Here is an 18482-nt window from a genome sequence, read left to right as displayed (position 1 = left end):
CACAGGACATAGGTGAGTCACTGAGTTCTGCTGGGGAGTGGGTTTGGACACAATGCTAATGGTGAGCCACCTCGGGGATCCACCCTGACCACACTCAGTCCTTGGGCAGCAAAGTCTGCCGACAGTCCCCAGCTAGGACCAGAGCCCTTCTGGGTCTTTGCTCAGCCCTGTCTGTCTTTGAGCAGGCTCTCTGAGGAGGCAGCCGGAGATCACACCTCTCCCTTCTGTGCCTTAACCTCAGAGATGGAGTTAAAACCCTAAAGAAACTACTTTGTTAAAGCACATGGGGGAAGGTACAGGTTAGCTGGTCTTAATCTGCTCCAGGTTATCCAAACTGGAGAGAGGAGCACAAGCTCTGTGTGGCCCCGCAGAGCCCCAGGACTCCGTTTCAGGGAGACCCTGTCCTCCCCTGTCCTAACCCAGCTGTCCTTTCTGTTTTCACTTTCTTTTCTAAACATCATTTATTTCCTTCTGCATTAGCTTACAGATGCGCAGCATTGCTCTCGCCCTCCCTCCCCACCTCCTTTCCACCCACGTGACTGAGCACTCTGCATCAAGTGAAACTTCGCAGCCCACAGGAAACCTCGACTCCTTTTGACCTGCTTCACGGTGAGAAGCAGCATTTCTCGGCCTTGCAACTGTGCTGACCATGGGAAGAAGCTCGCCACAGCTCATCTTGCTTGCCTTTGCCTGTGGTAAGTCACGTCTACCAGCATTTCTATCCGAAAAGAGACACAGTATGATGCTTTTATTTCTTTGCACTTAACAGACTGAAAACTTGAGGGAGTCTTGTTCATAACAGTAAGGGAGCTTTCAGTAAAGTCCCACCGGTGAGAAATAACTATAACTACATTTAATTGCAGCTGGTGTAGACTTAGTCTGATGTTTACCCTAATATTTTGCCTTGTGCTCTTTGGTGATATAAACTCTGTGACAGAGTCAGCTCAAAATAGTATTAGAAGTAGGCTTTTTAAATTTTCTTAATTAAATATGATTCCCAGGCCAGTGGAAAGGACTGAAGGTCTTGAGTGAAACAAGCAAAAGAAAAACTAAAGAAACGTTGCCTGAGTTGTTCATTTGTCTGCACCGCGAGGCGCAGAGCGTGAGCAGGAAAGCAAGAGCGAGGCAGGGGGTTCAGGGAAGGCTGAGGCAGGCTGGGGCTTATCTGCCAACAAACCACATCAAAGTCACCGTTCAGTCCTGCTCTGTGAAAATCTGTGGAGCCAGCCTGGTGAAGGATGTGTCCCAGCATGTAAAGTCAGCCCTCAGCACCTGTAGCTGTACGAAATCTACTTGGTAGGGGTGGATGGAGAGTGATAGAAACTGTAACAGGCAAACAGTCTTTTTGCTCGCTGGTGGGGCACTGGGTTTCTGCGGTGTGTTTTCCTGTCAACGTGCCAGGATCACACCAGTAACACCCCCTGCCCCCCTCCCAGCTCTGCTGTAGCACCACAGAGAGTGGGGCAGCAGCACAGGGTCTCGACCACAAACAGTTCCAACCATGTTTGCTCTGCTTTCCCACACCCACTTTATAGCCACAGTCTGCTGAAGTAGCCCCAAAATCTGTACAAGGAAGGAGAGAAAAATCAGGCTCAGGGAAGTAACTCAGTGGTCAGCAAAGATATCTTTGGCCAGGAAGAACTTTTTCCTCAGCTGCTCTTCATCCGTTTTTGATTGTGCCTTTAGTAATTTGTTGTGATCTTTTGTTAATGCCCCAAAGTTGGGTCTTTCTGCACAGGTAGGAAATTAAAGACAATCAGAGTTTAAAAGAGGAAGATCTGATGGGTTGGAGGTTTAAGAAACCCCTCTTGCCTTTGAGGAAAACTCTCTTGGAGAGTACTGAAACCTCTCAGAAAATCTTGGTGTTTTTCCAGTTCCTCAACAGCTTGAACCAAAGAGCCCTTCCCGTGACTGTAGGAGCTGGGTCAGGTTTTTGTGTCTGTAACTATTACAAAATCTGCCAGCCAAATACAGGCATTTCCCCCGGGTAGCGTAAAGCAGAACAAACCTGCTGGGCTGCTGAGCAGTGGGAGTGTGTGGTTAGCAAGAAGGAGAAAAAAATCCCCAGCATGAGGTTCTCCCACCCACCCCATTACAGAATGTCAGGCTGAGACATTTTGCTACCAGGTCGTGGCACTGAGCGCTCCTCTTCCTCTGTGGTGCCTGGAAGCAGAGCTGCTGTGTGCTTTTGCTGGCATTGACTCTCATCCATGAAACCTCCCATCACCACGACTTGAAAACAGGAGCTTCCAGGCCCAGATTAGGAATGAAGGAAAAAAGAAATGGAAACCAACGGCAGGATGCAGGGCTTCAATTAATTGTTGCTCTGTGGCCGCTTTTGACGGCCAGGACCACTAGATGCAGAGAGCAATCCTTACCTATCCCTGAGAGGGCTTGCTGAGCCCATGTGGTCAAATGCCCTTTGAGAAGATGACCCATGCCAACGGGCAGCATGGCTGTGGCCCAGCAGAGGCTCCAAAATGCTGGGCAGAGCTGTAGGATGAGACATCTGGTAGGTCACCTGGTGAGCACAAGCCACAGGCTACTTCAAAGGCACTTCGGACTTTATCCCTCAGTGACCCCATGGGGCTGAATGTTTTTCTGATGAAAAATAGTTAGGTTGCAATGACCTTTAGGGGAAATATGAAATTTCCTTTAAAAACTAGGGGCAGCATCCAAGCATTAGGGAAATAATGTTTCTCCCCATGTCTATATGAGATTGTGTTATCTGGTCACTAACCGAAACATATTGGTTAGGTAAAAACTGAGAAGTACTGACTATTTAAGGCATTGAAATTTAAATATGAGTTGTTTCATGAACTTAAAGGGGAAAAAAAAAAGAGAAAATTGCAACTTCTTCTGTTTTATCTCTATTGTGCTAGTTCAAATTGGACCACCTGTACCTGGTACACAGCAACTGCTCTGGTTTTCCACTGGCCCTATCGATGTGAGCATACAGAGAAGGAGAGAAGTTATCTGCTTTCCAGCTTTGCCATCAGATGTTGTAAAGTCTAGGGGAAAGTGAGAAAATTAACTAAAGTATAATTATTAATTATGGCATTTTTAGGTTCCTTCTGATAAAATTCAGTACCAGAGGGATCTGTTCTGCCAATTTTTTTGTGCTTTTTCAACTCTATGAAGTTGTATTATGGGAATTTATCTATGTCCTCCATCCAATTTAGGTGGTAAAACATTTAACTAGTACATCAAGGAATAGATTTATGCCCACGATTTATTACTTTTGGCTTGATCTTATCTTTTCAGTGTCTTGGTGCATACTCACAATCAAAGACTCAAACAGAAGAGTTGTGACCTTTATCTATTCTTACAATGTATATTTTCATCTTGTCTTCACTTCGTTAGTTTTATTTAGGAAACAGATATTTTCTCTACAGTTCTGCAAGGGACACAATTCTGTAAATGTTACAAGTGTAATTTTGATGCTGTGACTATTTTTAGATGTGGTCCAAAAAGTCCCTGAATGCTGTATCTTGAAATTTGTTTCTTGTTACTGAAAGACCATCACTAACAGGGCTAATCTTCCCCATTTGGAATATCCCCTTGGGCATCTCCCATGAAGAACTTGGGGGTTCAGGCTGACATGGCTACACCAACAGCATAAATACATTTTTGGAATTTCCCTGTCTCCCAGACTGGTTTCCCAGAGTATTCTGAATCATTATAACTATTATGCTTCCACTCTTCCTTCAAATAATAAAAAAAAATGTATTTTCCCCATGTTTGTTTGTAAGTAACCAACCAGCCCTTCACTTGTTCCACCCAGATTTCCTTTTAAAAGTACAGGCTGTTAAAACAACACCCATAAGCCATAGAACTTCTTCTTTAGACCTTGATAATTTGCTCTTAGCAAATCTTGCTGTATTGCTGTCTGTGAGGGAATTAATGTGCTGTGTGGGGATTGTGCAAGATCGACTCACACTTCCAGCATCCTCTGGCTTCTTCAGCAGCAAAAGCAGCACGTGGGGAGCCAGGAACCAATGTGCTGCCGCTGCAACAGTTATATTCAGAGGTGTGAAGGCTAGAAGAGTGGTGAGAAATTATGGGTTGTCCACTAGTGTTTCTGCTTGCACTCTCCTATCATGGCGGGAGCCAAAGGAAGAACAAAATCATATCACCCATTCAATGATAACAAAGTCAGTGCAGTTATGTTGCAGGTATCAACAAGACTGTTAAATGCAAAGGTTTTAGACTACTCATTTTTTTGCTCTTTTGCAGCATTTTCTTCCTGCTGTGCTGAAGTGGCACTGGTTGCCAAGCAGTCTCCACAAACCACATCCTTCCACCATGCAGTTACTTCTGCTCACCCACTTTCTCTTTATCATTCTTCGCCCCATCGAGGCACCACGGTTCAATCTAACAGCACAGACTCCATGAGCCATACAACAACTGTGCAGAGAACAGGCCAGCATCAGGTAACCACAACATCAGCCCCCTACGTGACAGCCCAGGCAGGAGCAGCCACCAGAAGAGCAGCTGGCCAGACATCTCCCACGGCAGTAACCACAACAGCAGCAAATGCAACTGCAGCTGGCCAGACTACAACCCAAGCAATGGAAACAATTACACCAACTGTGAAGAACACAACCGTATACTCCACGGCCCCAGCCAACCAAACCACAACGCATGCAAGCACAGCTACAAACACAACCATGAAGAATACAACATCAGAGAAGCAAATGACAACCACTGCCAGAACTTCTACAGCCAAGAAAATTATAAATCCCACCACAGCATCAACAAATCGAACAACAACTCCTAAAAGTCCAACAACCACAGCCATGCCCAACATGACCACCGTTCATCCACGGATTCAAACAACCACCTCAACTAGTACAGTGACGGTGAGACCCACTCTTGCACCACAGCCTTCTGCCATCCCCACTGGCACATACACCCTTTCCAGTGGGAACAAGACCTGCATCAAAGCAGCGATGGGTTTGCAGATGATGGTTCAAAACAAACAGAAGGTGAGGTGAAAGCACTACAGGGCTCAGCCTTGTAATTCCTATTTCTTCCTTTGCTGGAATTTATTCTACTGCTTTCAAAGCAAATTACAGAATTAGGTTGTATGATAAAAATAAGGGGTTTGCTACCAGACTAAGGCCTTTTCTGTGCCACAGCAGCTCAGCTGCTCTACTTTGGCTTGTATGATGATGTCTTTGGGATGTATGGATGCTTTTTTATGGCAGTGGTACCAATACTTAGGAGGGCAGAATAGGCTCCAGTGTTATTTCTATTTTCCAGAATAGGAGACTAGTTAAAAACTGAATTGACTTCAGTGTAGGGCTTGAAACTTCAAGTTGCAATGAAAGCAAGAAATTTTCAACTCACAGACTTGGATTCAGAGATAGGTTGTCTTGATGATGACATGTTGAGCTCTTAAGACCACAGAAACTGCCAGGCTGGATCAGAGCATGGATCTGGGAAGCTGAGACCTTCTCTCAGTGGTGACCCATGGTGGATAATTCAGCAAAAGATGTAAGAAAACTTGAAATTGTGGTTATAGCCTTCACAGTTAAAGTTTTGTAGCCTCCATTAATGTAGTATGTGGGGTTACATCCTCAGGCTCTGGAGCTCATACTCCTTGAGCCATCCCCACTGCAAATCCACATATTTTTTGCCTGGAGTCAGAATATTTCTAACATGGGATGAGTATCTAATATGGATGAAAGTATTTTTCACCCCTCGTCTGGTTTGAAGCCAGGCAGGAAGTGTTCTTCCCGACTTCACCAGACCACAGTGAGATTGTTATTGCGAAAGTTAGGTGTGTATGAGACCAAGGGAACTGAGGAGTGTATTAAGGGCCTCAGAGGTCTCCTTTCAGACCACAGCATGGGTTGCCAGAAGTTAGAGAGGAACAGCCCATGCCAAAGTCAATCTAACCACTGCCTGCCTCTGTCTCGATCTTTCCTCTGCCCTCAGGCGCAAGTTCCCACTGCTCCCTCTCTTTAAACTATTGCTGGTGCTCATCTAACCCTGTTCTAACTCATTTTAGTTCACTAAATGAGCAGAAAGCTCTTCTTTTCTGCCAGTTTAATGCATTGGGACAGCTTGGTGCTAGGGTTGGTTTACAAGCAGGGAAGGACCCTGGCAGCCAGCAATTAGGCCATGCTGGAGCCACCAGCCATCAGCCTGCTCATCCAGACACACAGAGCTTGTCTGGAAAAAATATATTTGTAAATCTCTGTGAGTTTCATACTCAATTTTCCCCTCCTCTCCTTAAGCAGCCTCAGAATGTCTCTTCTCTCCACAGAAGCGGATGGAGTACTTGACTGTCAACCCCAACGCAACGCGGATATCTGGAAGCTGTGGGACAGTGCAGTCCGTGCTGAACATCACCTTTAGTGGAGGGTTTATAAACTTTGTCTTTGTAAAGGTAATTCTTGCATTTAATGGGAAGAATGGTTTAGGTTTGAGGAGCTGGAACCCGGGCTGCCTCTGATCCTCTCCCAGCCACTGCAGTGACACAGGGTGTGCTGCAGGAAAAGGCATTTCATCCACATCATTGCTAGTTTTCCACATGTGCGTGAGGCACTATTATTCCTATCCTTCCCAGGGGGCTAGAATCATAGAACCATTATTAGTTCAGGCTGGAAGAGACCTGAGGCCACCTGGTCCAACCCCTGCTCAGAGCAGGGCTACCTTCAATGTTACATCAGGCCTTGCTTGTTTGAACTCTGAATTTTGAAAGGTTCTTGTGTGTAATAAACAGTAAGTACAGCGCCCTGAGATCCTTTGGTAGAAAGTGCTAAAGAATGGCCTTACAGCTACCCATTTGGCAATACAAAGTCTAGATTAGCCCTAAGCAAAATCTTCCTGTCATATCTACAGAGATAAAAGTCTAGTTGGGGGGAAGGCCAGGTCTGCTGCTTGCATTGTAAGGGGACAGAGAGAATGGGTTTGGCACTGGAGCCCCAGGAACCCTGCACAGGAACAAGGTGCGTGTGCTGAGAGCTCCGACTCATGCTGTCAAGCTGTTCTTACAAAACGGTGTCTGAGGGGCAACCTGAATGCATGCGGAGTTAGTCATATGCTTCCCATAAATGCTGCCCAGCCAAAAGCTGGCAGTGGTTGTTAAATCCAGAGGGCAACCTGTGTGGGTGTGCGTGCCCAGGAGCCTGCATACAGCCAAGGGAGCTTGATTTCTTCTAATTTCTGTGTGGAAAATTCCAAACACCTGGACTACGACAACAAAATTGTAGATAAGTGCCCTTAAAATGCACCGCACCAGGGAGACTTATAAGTATGCATGGAAACCTGGTCAAGAGAGAAGCTCACGCTTTCTTAATATGAAATGTCTTTTTGACATTGTGTCCATCGATGCCAGTTTCTGTCTGGAACCATATCACATGCAGACAAGTCTTCAGCCTGAGCTACCACGTGTACTGCTGACACTATAACCACAGGAGACAAATGCCTAGAGTTCAGTCATGCTCTCTCCTTCAGGCATTTACACATTTTGAGAGGCAGCGTGCAGTGCTGCAGGTGGTTTAGATCGATAATTGTCTTAGTTTTAGTTTATGGCAGGAAGATTTCTAAAAGCTGCAGACAGAAAGTGAGATGAAAAATCAAGGAGCTGTCCTAAAACAAGGGATCAGTTCAGACCATGAGTGTTTGGTTTAAATGTATGCTTTCTGCAACAAGGGTGCCATTTTCTGTGTTATAAGGATCCTTAGAAAAAGTCTGGTGATTCAAGTACCCATAAAAATACCAGCTCATAGCAGTGCTAAGTAGAGTGATGTGAACCTTTGGGAACTACTTGACCTCGCTTGTCCTGAAAAAGGTCCTGAACTGGCACAGCATCAGGCAATCCACCCAAGATAAGCCTCAAGAGTGTCAGGGCTCGACTTAGCTTTCTTTGAAATGTGAGGCAATAAGAAATCTTTTTGCTGCTGTCTCTGATGTGTTTGGTCCCCACAGTCTCTTCAGCTGCTACAGTGCTGGCTTTGAACCACGAGTGCTCCAAAGGAGGCACTTCTGGTTTTCAAGGGTGACAGAGGAGCTGGGCTGAGGCCACAGTGTGGCTGTGGGGAGGTGAGGAGCTGGCTCAGTACTTACCGCTGCCGGGTGCCTTTTGCAAAGAACTCCACAAAAGGAAATTTTGCAACTAACCCCCAGTACATGAAGTAGGAGCAGGTGTTTACCCCAAGCAAAGTCATTAGCTGTGTCCAAACACAGCTGCCAAAAAAAAGATATGATTTGACCTCTGTAAGTAGGAACAATGCTAAGAACCTCTTTCTTTCTTAAACTTCTTTCACAGTCCATCCTGCCAGTTTTAAAACTGCATGATATTAAAAGCGTTTGCCCAGGAGACATTCGTGTCTACTGCCATTTCGCATCCAGCTGCACTCAGCAGTCCCTGTGTGTTCACACCTGGAATTAAAGTCACTAATGGGGCTGCTGCATAAAGACTCCAGCACAGCTAGCAGGCAGAAGCCCCAGAGGCTATCTCTTGTGACAGTCCTGGGGAGGGCAGTGTTCAGGCTGCACTAGTGTTTTAGAGCATACACAGGCAGGACCCTTAGAGGAACTTTTACTCTATGCTGTAGTACCAGGTGCTTTCCATGTCAGCAGTCTGTAGGCATATGGAGTAAAGCCAGCCAGCACCAACAGTGTCAACAGGGTTGAAATAGCAGTAATTGCTTCCCTGTAGACACATCCAGGTTGCTGATTCCTCATTTGTAGTGACTGATGTTGGCGGACAAAGTAGAAAATAAGGTGCTAGCATGTAGAGATGAGCTCCTGGCTCTCTGCTTGTTGCTGACCTCTCCCAGAACAAAACATCAATGAACACCAAAGCACGGCTGCTTTTTGCAGTTTACTCACACAGAGGACATCTGTGCATAAAGTGCACTGCAGTGCAGGGAGTCCTAGGTACTTCTAAATGTATCAGCTTAGGTTATACAAGCTGTCAGCCTGCAGGTCAGCTTGCAATTCAGTGCAAGATTACCCGTGCAGGCATTGTAGGAACTTTACGTGAAAGCAAAACAGGTTGCTAAAACTAAACTGGTCTTATGACATGCCTTGTGCAATGTATAACATTTGCTTAACTCCCTCCTACTTTGGGTTACCACAAGTATCACACTAATGTCTAGCCTGAGCAGTGTGTGCAAAAAGCACAACTGCATGGTTCTGTTTCACCAACCTGAGCAGAACTGGTGATGTATCTGAGATTATTGCAATACACCAGCTTATCTAGCAAGGATTTGAAAAAGAAAAAGCAATATATCCAAGCAAGTTGGATCGGTCTCGAAGGTGATGCTTTAAAAATTGTTTCTTTGGGATTTTTTGTGTGGGCCCACTTCACTATTGTGATTGTTTTGTTCACAAATATAGGGATGGAGTAGGAATAATGATACTTCTTTTTCAGAAAGCTCCCATATACTATGCCAGTGCAATTGAGGCTGGATTACAGTTACCTTCTGAAGGTCAGTGATTTTATGCTTAAAGTTCATAGTGTTAATTTCCTATCAAACTATTCTGTGTGTGGGGTAGGCTTTCATATCTTTAAAACTCTGAATTTTGCCAATTATGCATTTATTAGGCTTTCAGTATGTCATTCATCTAAATATTATGTCATGCAAATGGAAGTGACCAGGCTGCAGTTCAATCAGAATCTTAAACTTGTCCTTTTGTCCTCAAAAACTTTCCCTTTCTTTTCACTACTCTTTCAGAATTGAGATTATTTTAGGCATAAATTTAAGGTCCAAAACAGTCCTTAGTCTTGAGAATAGCTTTTATCTGCCAGCACAGGAAAACGATGTGAAAAAAAAAAAAAAAGGAATAACTTACTAGTGGTCAGGGCCAGCCTGAGTTTGACAGCCTGAGCTGTGACTGCTACTCATCCTCCATTTCATCTCTGAAAGAGGCTGTTTTAGCAGTGTTACTGTGCATGCCCATTTCTCACTGTCTCCTCTTTATGGCCTCCAGGGGTACTTTACTACGTAGCCATACATGAGCAGCATTTTACAGCAAAGCTGGGGAATTCCTTTAAGTGTGCCAGCAAGCAAACCTTTGGCTTGGAGAAGACCTTTCAGCTACTCATTGTTAATATGCAGCTGCAGGCCTTTGATATTGTCGGTAATCAGTTTGGAAAAGGTAAGTAACCTGCAGACCTCTTCCACCTTCTGAGATCTAATTGTCAGCACTCAGCCTGAGGTATCTCCTTCTGCTAGATTTTCACCATATAAACCACTTCCCAACTACTCTAACCTGACTAACCTGTCTTACCCTTTTCCCAGTCATTTTCACCATGGTGCAATAGTTAGGGAAGGTGGAAGAGTATCTTTCCCTCCCACATTAAATAATTTATCTTTCCCATTTTTGTTAAAAATATTCAACTCTACAGCCACCATTTTATTCTAGAGCAAGCAGAGGTGTGCTCACCACCATTTCACTGGCTTCTTCCAGCCCCTGATATGTAATACAGTTCAGTTCAAGGTCACTGCTCTCAATATAGCCAGATCTTAGCTGTTCTGAAAAGCTCTTGACACCCATGACATCCCACAGCTGCAGCAGTGAAACTGCCAACTAATAAGGGATATTTGTTAATGCAGGATGATACTTACAGAGCAGCTGTGTCTAGACATGATGAAATGTGCTCCCGAGGAGGAGCACAGTTGGCATGCTCCCTAGTTCCAGAACTAAATGTGATGTTTTTTTCTGCAATTTGTCTGTTTTGCAGAAAGGCAAACATAGCTTATTTCTACTCGCTGGGAAGACAGAAACAGACCAATGCTGATTCCTCTAGTCCCTGGATTGCCTATTCTGACACAATATATTGGGGCTTGTCACAGCTTCTTCCCTACACCAAACCTATGTTTCCTTCCAAAGGGAAATGGGATGTTGCCATCCGTGTTTCTTGTCAGGATGCAGCTGGGTGTGGGGTCCAGGGCTGCTGGGTGACCTTGGAACTTCCCATGTTTCACAGTATGGGTACTCTGTTTACCGCCTTACTTCTTATGAGGTGCATGAAAGATTCTACACAGAACAGAGATGGTCTCAGTAGTACCCTGACATCTCTTTCAAACAGCACATCTTTATGTTCCTGTGACTTTCTCTCAGGGTATTTCCATACAAGAATTCAAGTGGACAGATAGGCCTATCAGTAATCCAGCCCTTTACATGCACTAATAAAACATTCCCGTCTTCTGCCATCTGACTTCCTTAATGCTTACAAAATATTGCCCCAGTATTCTTCTTAATTTAGATCTCTCTTTCGATTCCATTTGTCTCTGTCTGACTCATTCTTTTGTTCAAAATTTTGGCTGCTTTTCTTATTCTAGAAGGAATAGAAAGGGAAACTACATCTGGAGCTTTTTTTAAGATAAGTTTTTGTTTTTTTTTTTTACAAACTTTAAGTTTTTAAAACCCACACTGAGAATTCAATCTGTGCTCTCAGTCTCGTGAAGATTTTTTCACAGGATAAAACTGAACTGGGACAACTATAAGAATCAAAGTCCCATCTGGTCCCCATATTCATGTTTGAATTTTTACAATGTATGAAATCAGATATGACTTTTGGCATGGCCTCACTTCTGGCAGAGGCAGCTTAGGAAGAGTCTCTCTCTTCAAGGTCAGGCTGATCTCTACTAGGCAATACCATACACAAAATTAAACTAGTTTTGCTCTTAATCAAAGGGCTGAGAAAGTAGGTACCATCTCTGAAAGAATTCTCTAGTGGCTGTGAAATAGTTATGACAGTGTTACATAAATCTGCTGCGTGTGTACATTTTGAGATACCAAATCCCCAGTGAAGGGAGGGTTCTATAAAGCAAGCACATCACCAGCCTGTAGGTTTCTTGAGACCTGTAGTTTCACTTCTGTTGATCTGTATTTGCTTATCATTAAAAGAGGAAGAAAGCACCGATGATCACTGGTTTCAAGTTGCTTACATTTCTGTAAAGACTGCAGCAGTGTTACATCTATAACTTGGTCTGTTTGAGTCTGAAAAACTGCAAGTGTCTTCTGAACTGCATTTCAGCAGATCAGAAAGAATTCCCAGTGTTCACAGCCCAAGGTTTTCCTCAAAGTAAAGTGAGTAAGGTTTTTGAGAACTTTTGAAAAAAGCTTGTATTCATTAATTATTGGAATGCGAATGCATAGTCTACAAGCATGGTGTTCTGCTCTAACACATTCTTTGATCTCCTTTTACTTTCAGAAGAAGAATGTTTTCGTGATAAAACCAGGAAAGCAGTTCCCGTCGCTGTGGGCCTGAGCATACTGGGACTGTTGGTCATTGTGTTCATCACATTCCTGATTTCCAGAAAAAAGTCATACAGAGGATACGAACGTATATGAGGTGCCTTTGTACTTCCAGATGTGTGTGGCAAGTAGAGAAGTCCCAAGTTTTTGCTTCTACCTGGCAGTCTCGCTACCCTGAAGGCATATTTTTAAGTGAAATGACACCATGTGTTTAAAGCTAATGCATGTTTCTGGGAGTGATTTTGTTAAGGTGGGAAGGAGAGGACTTATGCCATGTATTTTAGGCTATTCTTAGTGTCTAATTTAGATGTAGTCCAGATGACCAAATTTGAAAGAATAAATTCCTTATATTATCGACAAAGGAGGCAATTCAGACCACCTAAGTCAGATGATCAAAAATAGTTTAAAGCAGACAGTATCATTATCCACCATAAAATCAATTAGATTTTTCTTAAAAATAAAATAAAAAGTTAACAAGAACCCAGTTCTTAAAGATGGCATTCAGATTTGTTAGAAGAGATGAGTCCAGTAGTACAACCTTCCAGTGAGCAGAGCAGAGGTCCACAGCTACAGACAACCCTGTTAAATCAGAGTTCAGTACTAGCCTTGTGGGAGCATTGTGTTTGCTGAAGGCTCAGGGCAAGTGTAAGTATGACTTCCATTGATAAACAGATTCCCACTAGTCTTTTAAAATACCGGGGTTATGATTAGTAACTTCTTGTTGCTTCCTACTAAGCCTTTCAGAGGGACACAGTGGTAATACGTTAGTTACCCTCATGCTGAAGGCAGTATTTTTAGATTTTTTTCTAGCTGCAGCTGACTGCATGCAGATACGATGACTCAAAGAGGGTCTCTCTTAATGTGGGAAACATACCATTGCCACTGAAAATGCTGGGGATTAAGTAGCCAGCATTGTGGCAGACCTGCACAAGGTCCTTGAGCAAACAAATCCATCGAAGCTCTCTGTTTAGGGCTTCCGTGGGAACTAAAAGCCTGCACAGGCTTTGGGCAAACATTCTGCCCAAGAGTGAATGCTACCCAATGCACTTACAGTTGAGCAGCCAGATTTTCATATGGAAATAGCTTGGAGTTGCTTTAAAGCACACTATTTGTAACACTCTGTAGTCTGTTTCCTGCTAAGCAAATGATGAAGGTTTGTAAGCAGTAATTGCTTATAAGAATAATTAAGTTCAGCTAGTGTTCTCTGTTGTCACACAAGATTTACAAAGCTAAACGTATGCACATAAACACACGTGTACACACACATACCGCATACAAATCTTACTTAGTAAGCAAAATGTAGTTTGCTTACTTCAGCAAACTACATGAAAATGATAAGAAATTATATATAAAAACATTTATAAAAGAGAAAATAATATTCTGTAAGAGCTCATTTCCTCCTTAGGGGTTAGAGCAATGTTAATGTTAAATGTTACTAACACAAGTTTTGCCTTGAAAAGGACTTTGGAATGGCACCCATTAAACAAAAGAAAGACTGAAGTTATCTGTGAAAATTCCTTGTTTGTTGTTAGTTTAATTTGGAAATAAGCAACATAGAAATGCTGGAAGATAGTTTGATTTCCATTAAGCAATGGCCCAAATCCTGAGCAGCTATGACTGGTAATGGATTTTCATGGGGTAAAACTGATGTCAAAACCTCGTGACTCTAATTTGCCCTAAGTATTTTTTAAAATAATTTTGATATTTTGCTAGTATTTAACCATTGAGAGTTTAGTTATTTAAACTGAGAAAGGAAAGAAATCCTTCCATTCCATGAACTCCTGGAAGGTGCTGGACCACATCAAGCAGGAAACACGTCTCAGCAGCCGCACCATTCCATAGTCGCCCTAACAGGTAGCTGTGTAATTAACAATCTCCAGAAATGTTCCCTTTGAGTCTGAATGAACCCATAAGTAAGAATGATGAAGACAATTTTGAAGCACTTTTGCACTTGGAGAAGAATAAGGCAGAACTCAGAACCACTTAAGAGCAAGGGACACAACTGACTACAATTAGAAGGTAAAGCAGCATATAGACACAGTAATTTGAATGCTCCAGTATTTCAATGATTATTTTGTAAAAGGCTCCAGCAATGTTGATATTACTTAACAAACTTTAGCTTATTTTAGCTCTTCCTCTTTTACCCCGTTAGGGGACACACAGCCCACTGACCTGTGTCTTCGTTCAGGCCCTGGGCTTAATAGGATCTCCCTAAATATCAGGGTGATCTTCCTGTTCATGGTTCCTCTCACATGAAAATCAGTGAGTTAACAGGAGATCTGGGTGCTGGGAACAAGTTCCTGTCTCTAAGAACTAAAGGTCTGGAAAGATTTGGGGAATTTTGAGACTGCTGCTTGTTTCTTCTGAACAAAGTGAAATGTCAAGTTTTGTTCATCTGATGAAGAAGTGAAGCTGTGGATTTTTCTGAGTTACTTGTTCCTAAGTAGAAGAGAACAGTTTCAATACTATTGAACTGTTGTTTAGAAAGCAGATTTTTTTTATATGGTATTAAAGGGGCTTTTTTTGTTTTTGTTTTTAAAAACAATGTCATTGTTGAGGTGTACAGCAACTAAAGGAAAATATATGGAAGTGCTTCCAGTTGAAAATGAACCCCTGTGTGCAATACTTATGCTTGTGTTCTAAAACTGTGACGTGGACATTTGAACAAGCATTGCCTTAAAAGCAGAGTTCCACACACAATCTGACCCAAAGCCATTCTGACTGGTGGTCAATAGGCATCTTTCCAACTCAAAACTAAATCCTATTTCACATGTTCTTTGGGGTTTTGGATTGTCTGATATATATGGTTTATTACTTTTGTTGATATGAATTTAGCATTTTCTTGTTATGCTCTGTACTGAAAAAAGCTCTTTATGTTAATATTAAATCTTTTAACATTTTCTAGCAAAAGGAGGCTAGAAAGGTGTTCTTAATGGTTGGTTGTGTTTAATCTTGTGACATCCTCTGGCATGTTTACCAGTGATGCAAAGATAATGCTTTTTTCCCCTATTTTTTTCTCACTTTCATGAATCAAACTGCTGGTATTGAACAATGCTTAGATTCATGTTTTCATTTTTTTTTTTATTGCTATTATTTGTTTGCTGTTTTTCTGAAGCTGCCTACAGTCCTTTCTGGGCTTGCCCTAAATGGCAGAGGTGACGTGCCCGTGTTCTAAACCCATGAAACAATTCCAAGTTCCCATGACACGCTGCCAACGTGCAGCCGGATGAGTCCAGTGGAGTTAGTGCTTTACAGCAGCAGAGGATCCATTGGACAAGTCCTTCCTGCATCAGATCCCAGTCCCCAGGGTGCAACCATTCCCCCACCTGCAGCCTGGCCTGAGTGCTGTCACCTCCTTCCCCGAGCACAAAACACGCAGGCAGCCCGGTGCTCTTCTGCTCCTCTCACCCCAGGGCACGCCGCTCACGGTGGTCTCTCGCACACCCAGGCTGGACACAAGAGCATCCCATAGGTACATGCTGTCATAGTTAGCCAAGCTGCCAAGGAGTTTATAAAAGTTTAATTGCTTTCAGTCATTTATTGCTCTCTGATATACAAAAACAACATTAAAAAAAAAGTCCAAATTAAAAACCAGCAGTTATTTCTTGTTGAGCAGAGGAAGGGAAATGTAGATTAGCTCCTTGAGTGTATGAAGATGGTTTGGGTGATCTCTTCTAGCTTGCTGTAATATGTGGTTGCTAAAAATTACTTTGTTATGAGAAGTAAGATATGCTCATTATTTTTCTATTATTGGTATTTCTATAATAAAGACTGTATTTAGTCATTAGAGTGTGCATTTCTGTGCAATTGCTTTCTTTTGAGTGCTGTTCCACCTAAGCTGTTTAAAATAAAATTGCAGTCTAACAAACAGGCAGGGGCATATGGGCTTTGGACACAAGCCACAGACACAGATTTGCTTATATCCTAGCCATGACTCTGACAATGATTTTTTCTGTGGTTTGGGCATCTCATCTGACATTTCTATCTATGTGTCATCGGTATTAAAAAATAAATAAAATTGAACACAGTACGAAGTTTTCTGTTAATCCCCCCATAACTTCCTGTGTTGCTTTTTTTATATGTCTACTTCTCGTTTTTATTGCTATTGGTCCAATAAACACAGACCATAACTCACAGCAGATGTAATGGATGTTTTTTTTAATTTGTGTTTAAACTCTTTTCACAGATAATAATCTTAGGAACTGTTCTGAGAGTCTTCGGAAGAGAATGCATCTTTTCAGTGTTCAGTTATGGAAAACAGAGGAAATAAATAGCTCGGAAAATACCAGATATTAATTCCTGAATTCAACAGTTTCTATGCCGTTCAAAGGAATTCCCCAACGAATGTGACTTTGCTGTGATTTTGCTGTTTGTTACGTCAATAACATAACAGCCACCTTAAAATAGCAAAGCCATGACACAGCTGTGAGAGGTAAACTGCTCAGCAAAAAGGGGCATACAGAAATTCTTCAGATTCATCTTCAGTGATTTTCCAGTGAAACTTGAAGCCAAGTTTGGCAAATAAGCACAGGCAGACCCCATTTTGGGTGCAGGTTCCCGTAACGTTTCACTGTCGGGAGGCTGCACGAAGTAGCTAGGCTGACTCAGAAAGAGAGGGGTGGGCAAAGAGATTGGGAAACAGGATAACTCCTTCACTCTGTGTGCAAGATAAGGCTCTGAAATGGCTGATTGAGTCTCATGTGTCATGTTCTTCATATCTAAAGAAGCTAAGGTAGTTGGATGAATTGCAGTAAAGCAGATGTGGTAAAGATGGGAGGAGAAAAACTTATCTTTATGTTGCTGACAGCTGATGCATGGGACTTATCTATTAGAGAAGTGGCAACAAGGGCAGCAGAAAGAAAGAAACTTATCTCAGGGATAAAATGCTGTAATAACGACTGCTGGTTATCTCAGAAATCTCTCTTTCTTTACAAGGATTAATGGCAGATGGAAGAATAATCAACCATTTTTCTTTTTAAGGCAAAAAATAAATCTGTAAGTCACACCATGGACAGTTCTAGAAGCACAAAGCATTGGGATTCACTGAAGAAATGGCTTTGCATCACAGTGTCTAGGAGAGAAAAGTATTTAAAAAAAAAAAAAACAAACACCAATTTGAGGAAAATAGCAAGGGTGAGTGGAGAAAGATTTCTATAAAGTTAATCCTCACTAGTAAACTAAGACACTTGAAAAGTACATGGATGGCGAAAGGACAAACTGAGCTTACCTCTCTGCCACTCATGATAAGAAAGATGTGAAATAAGTTTGTATCTGCAGTGTCTTCCCCAGGGAGACCAGGGCAGGAGGGGCTGGGGATTCCAGACAAAGGCTAAAGGTTATCTGGTGCATACATGAAATGCACCTATATTTAGTGAGAGATATGCAGGGATTAATATATGCTCATATCACGAAGACTAAGTCCATGCATACAGCAAAAGACATGCTTCAAGCTAAAAGTTAATATGTGAAGGGAGCTAAGCAACTCTGAGCTAATCTTTTTCTTTCTCACACCAATAGCTCTGGCCATGCCAATAACTCAAGGCCATGCATGTCTGAAGCTCATGTTCCCAGCACCTGGGCTTTCCCAGCTAGCCACAAAATGTCAGATAACCTTCATTTTACTTTTTCTGCAAGTTCTATTCCCTATGAAGTTGCTAGATCCCAAGTATTTTATTAAATTATTGTTTCATTGGCTCAGGTTCTTAACTCTTCCTTCAAAATTTTTAAAAGGAGTAAGTTGCATTCGCATGTGCAGAAATGTCATAAATGATTTTTGGAGAAAATGGGAAGTGTTCAATCTGAGTCAGAAAATCTGTACAGATTAAAGACATGGATCTTGTTTTTGAACCTTGGCTTTGCTGGGGTTTTCCTATAGCCCATACCTTTCTAAAGAATATGATTAATGAGTCCAGCCAATGTTTCACCTTGTTTATCAAACCAGATGATCTTAGAGGTATTTTCTGACCTACATGATTCTATGAGTCAGTGTTTTTGCTGTGGAATTATTTTTTTATCACCCCAAGTAAAATGAATTCAAATTTCAAACAAATTATGTTGTTCACAATCTGCTCATAGAAAAAAAAATGGGGGGGGGGGGAGAGATAAGTACTCAAATAAATAACATAAAGCAGCTTTCAAAATATACAACCTTCTACAATAAAAATTAAAATGTTACCAGCCCAACCTATTCAATACATCACTAGGTTCATGGCAGTGCCTCCATCTATGTACATGCACATTAAGCATATTGCTGGTGT

General features: G+C 42.3%; 1 protein-coding gene across 1 annotated transcript; it reads left to right on the top strand.

The window, feature by feature from the left end:
• Positions 1-520: 520 nt before the first annotated feature.
• On the top strand, positions 521-16361 carry LAMP3 (lysosomal associated membrane protein 3). The gene is made up of 6 exons (XM_068691821.1): positions 521-695; positions 4237-4988; positions 6275-6397; positions 9392-9449; positions 9952-10119; positions 12182-16361. Exons 1-6 carry the CDS (start codon positions 650-652, stop codon positions 12319-12321), a joined length of 1287 nt encoding a protein of 428 aa, XP_068547922.1. The 5' UTR covers positions 521-649; the 3' UTR covers positions 12322-16361.
• The last annotated feature ends 2121 nt before the right edge of the window (positions 16362-18482 follow it).

The sequence above is a fragment of the Anas acuta genome, chromosome 9, assembly GCF_963932015.1.
Source record: "Anas acuta chromosome 9, bAnaAcu1.1, whole genome shotgun sequence".
In the NCBI taxonomy this organism is placed as follows: domain Eukaryota; kingdom Metazoa; phylum Chordata; class Aves; order Anseriformes; family Anatidae; genus Anas; species Anas acuta.
Note: the sequence above shows the minus strand (reverse complement) of the source record. Positions and strands in the feature narration are given on the sequence as shown.

Bases quoted from the DNA above. Each gene is read 5' to 3' on its own strand.
- LAMP3 (XM_068691821.1), top strand. From the start codon at position 650: ATGGGAAGAAGCTCGCCACAGCTCATCTTGCTTGCCTTTGCCTGTG. The intron at 696-4,236 runs GTAAGTCACGTC...GCTCTTTTGCAG, and splicing joins CTTGCTTGCCTTTGCCTGTG to CATTTTCTTCCTGCTGTGCT. The intron at 10,120-12,181 runs GTAAGTAACCTG...TTTTACTTTCAG, and splicing joins CGGTAATCAGTTTGGAAAAG to AAGAAGAATGTTTTCGTGAT.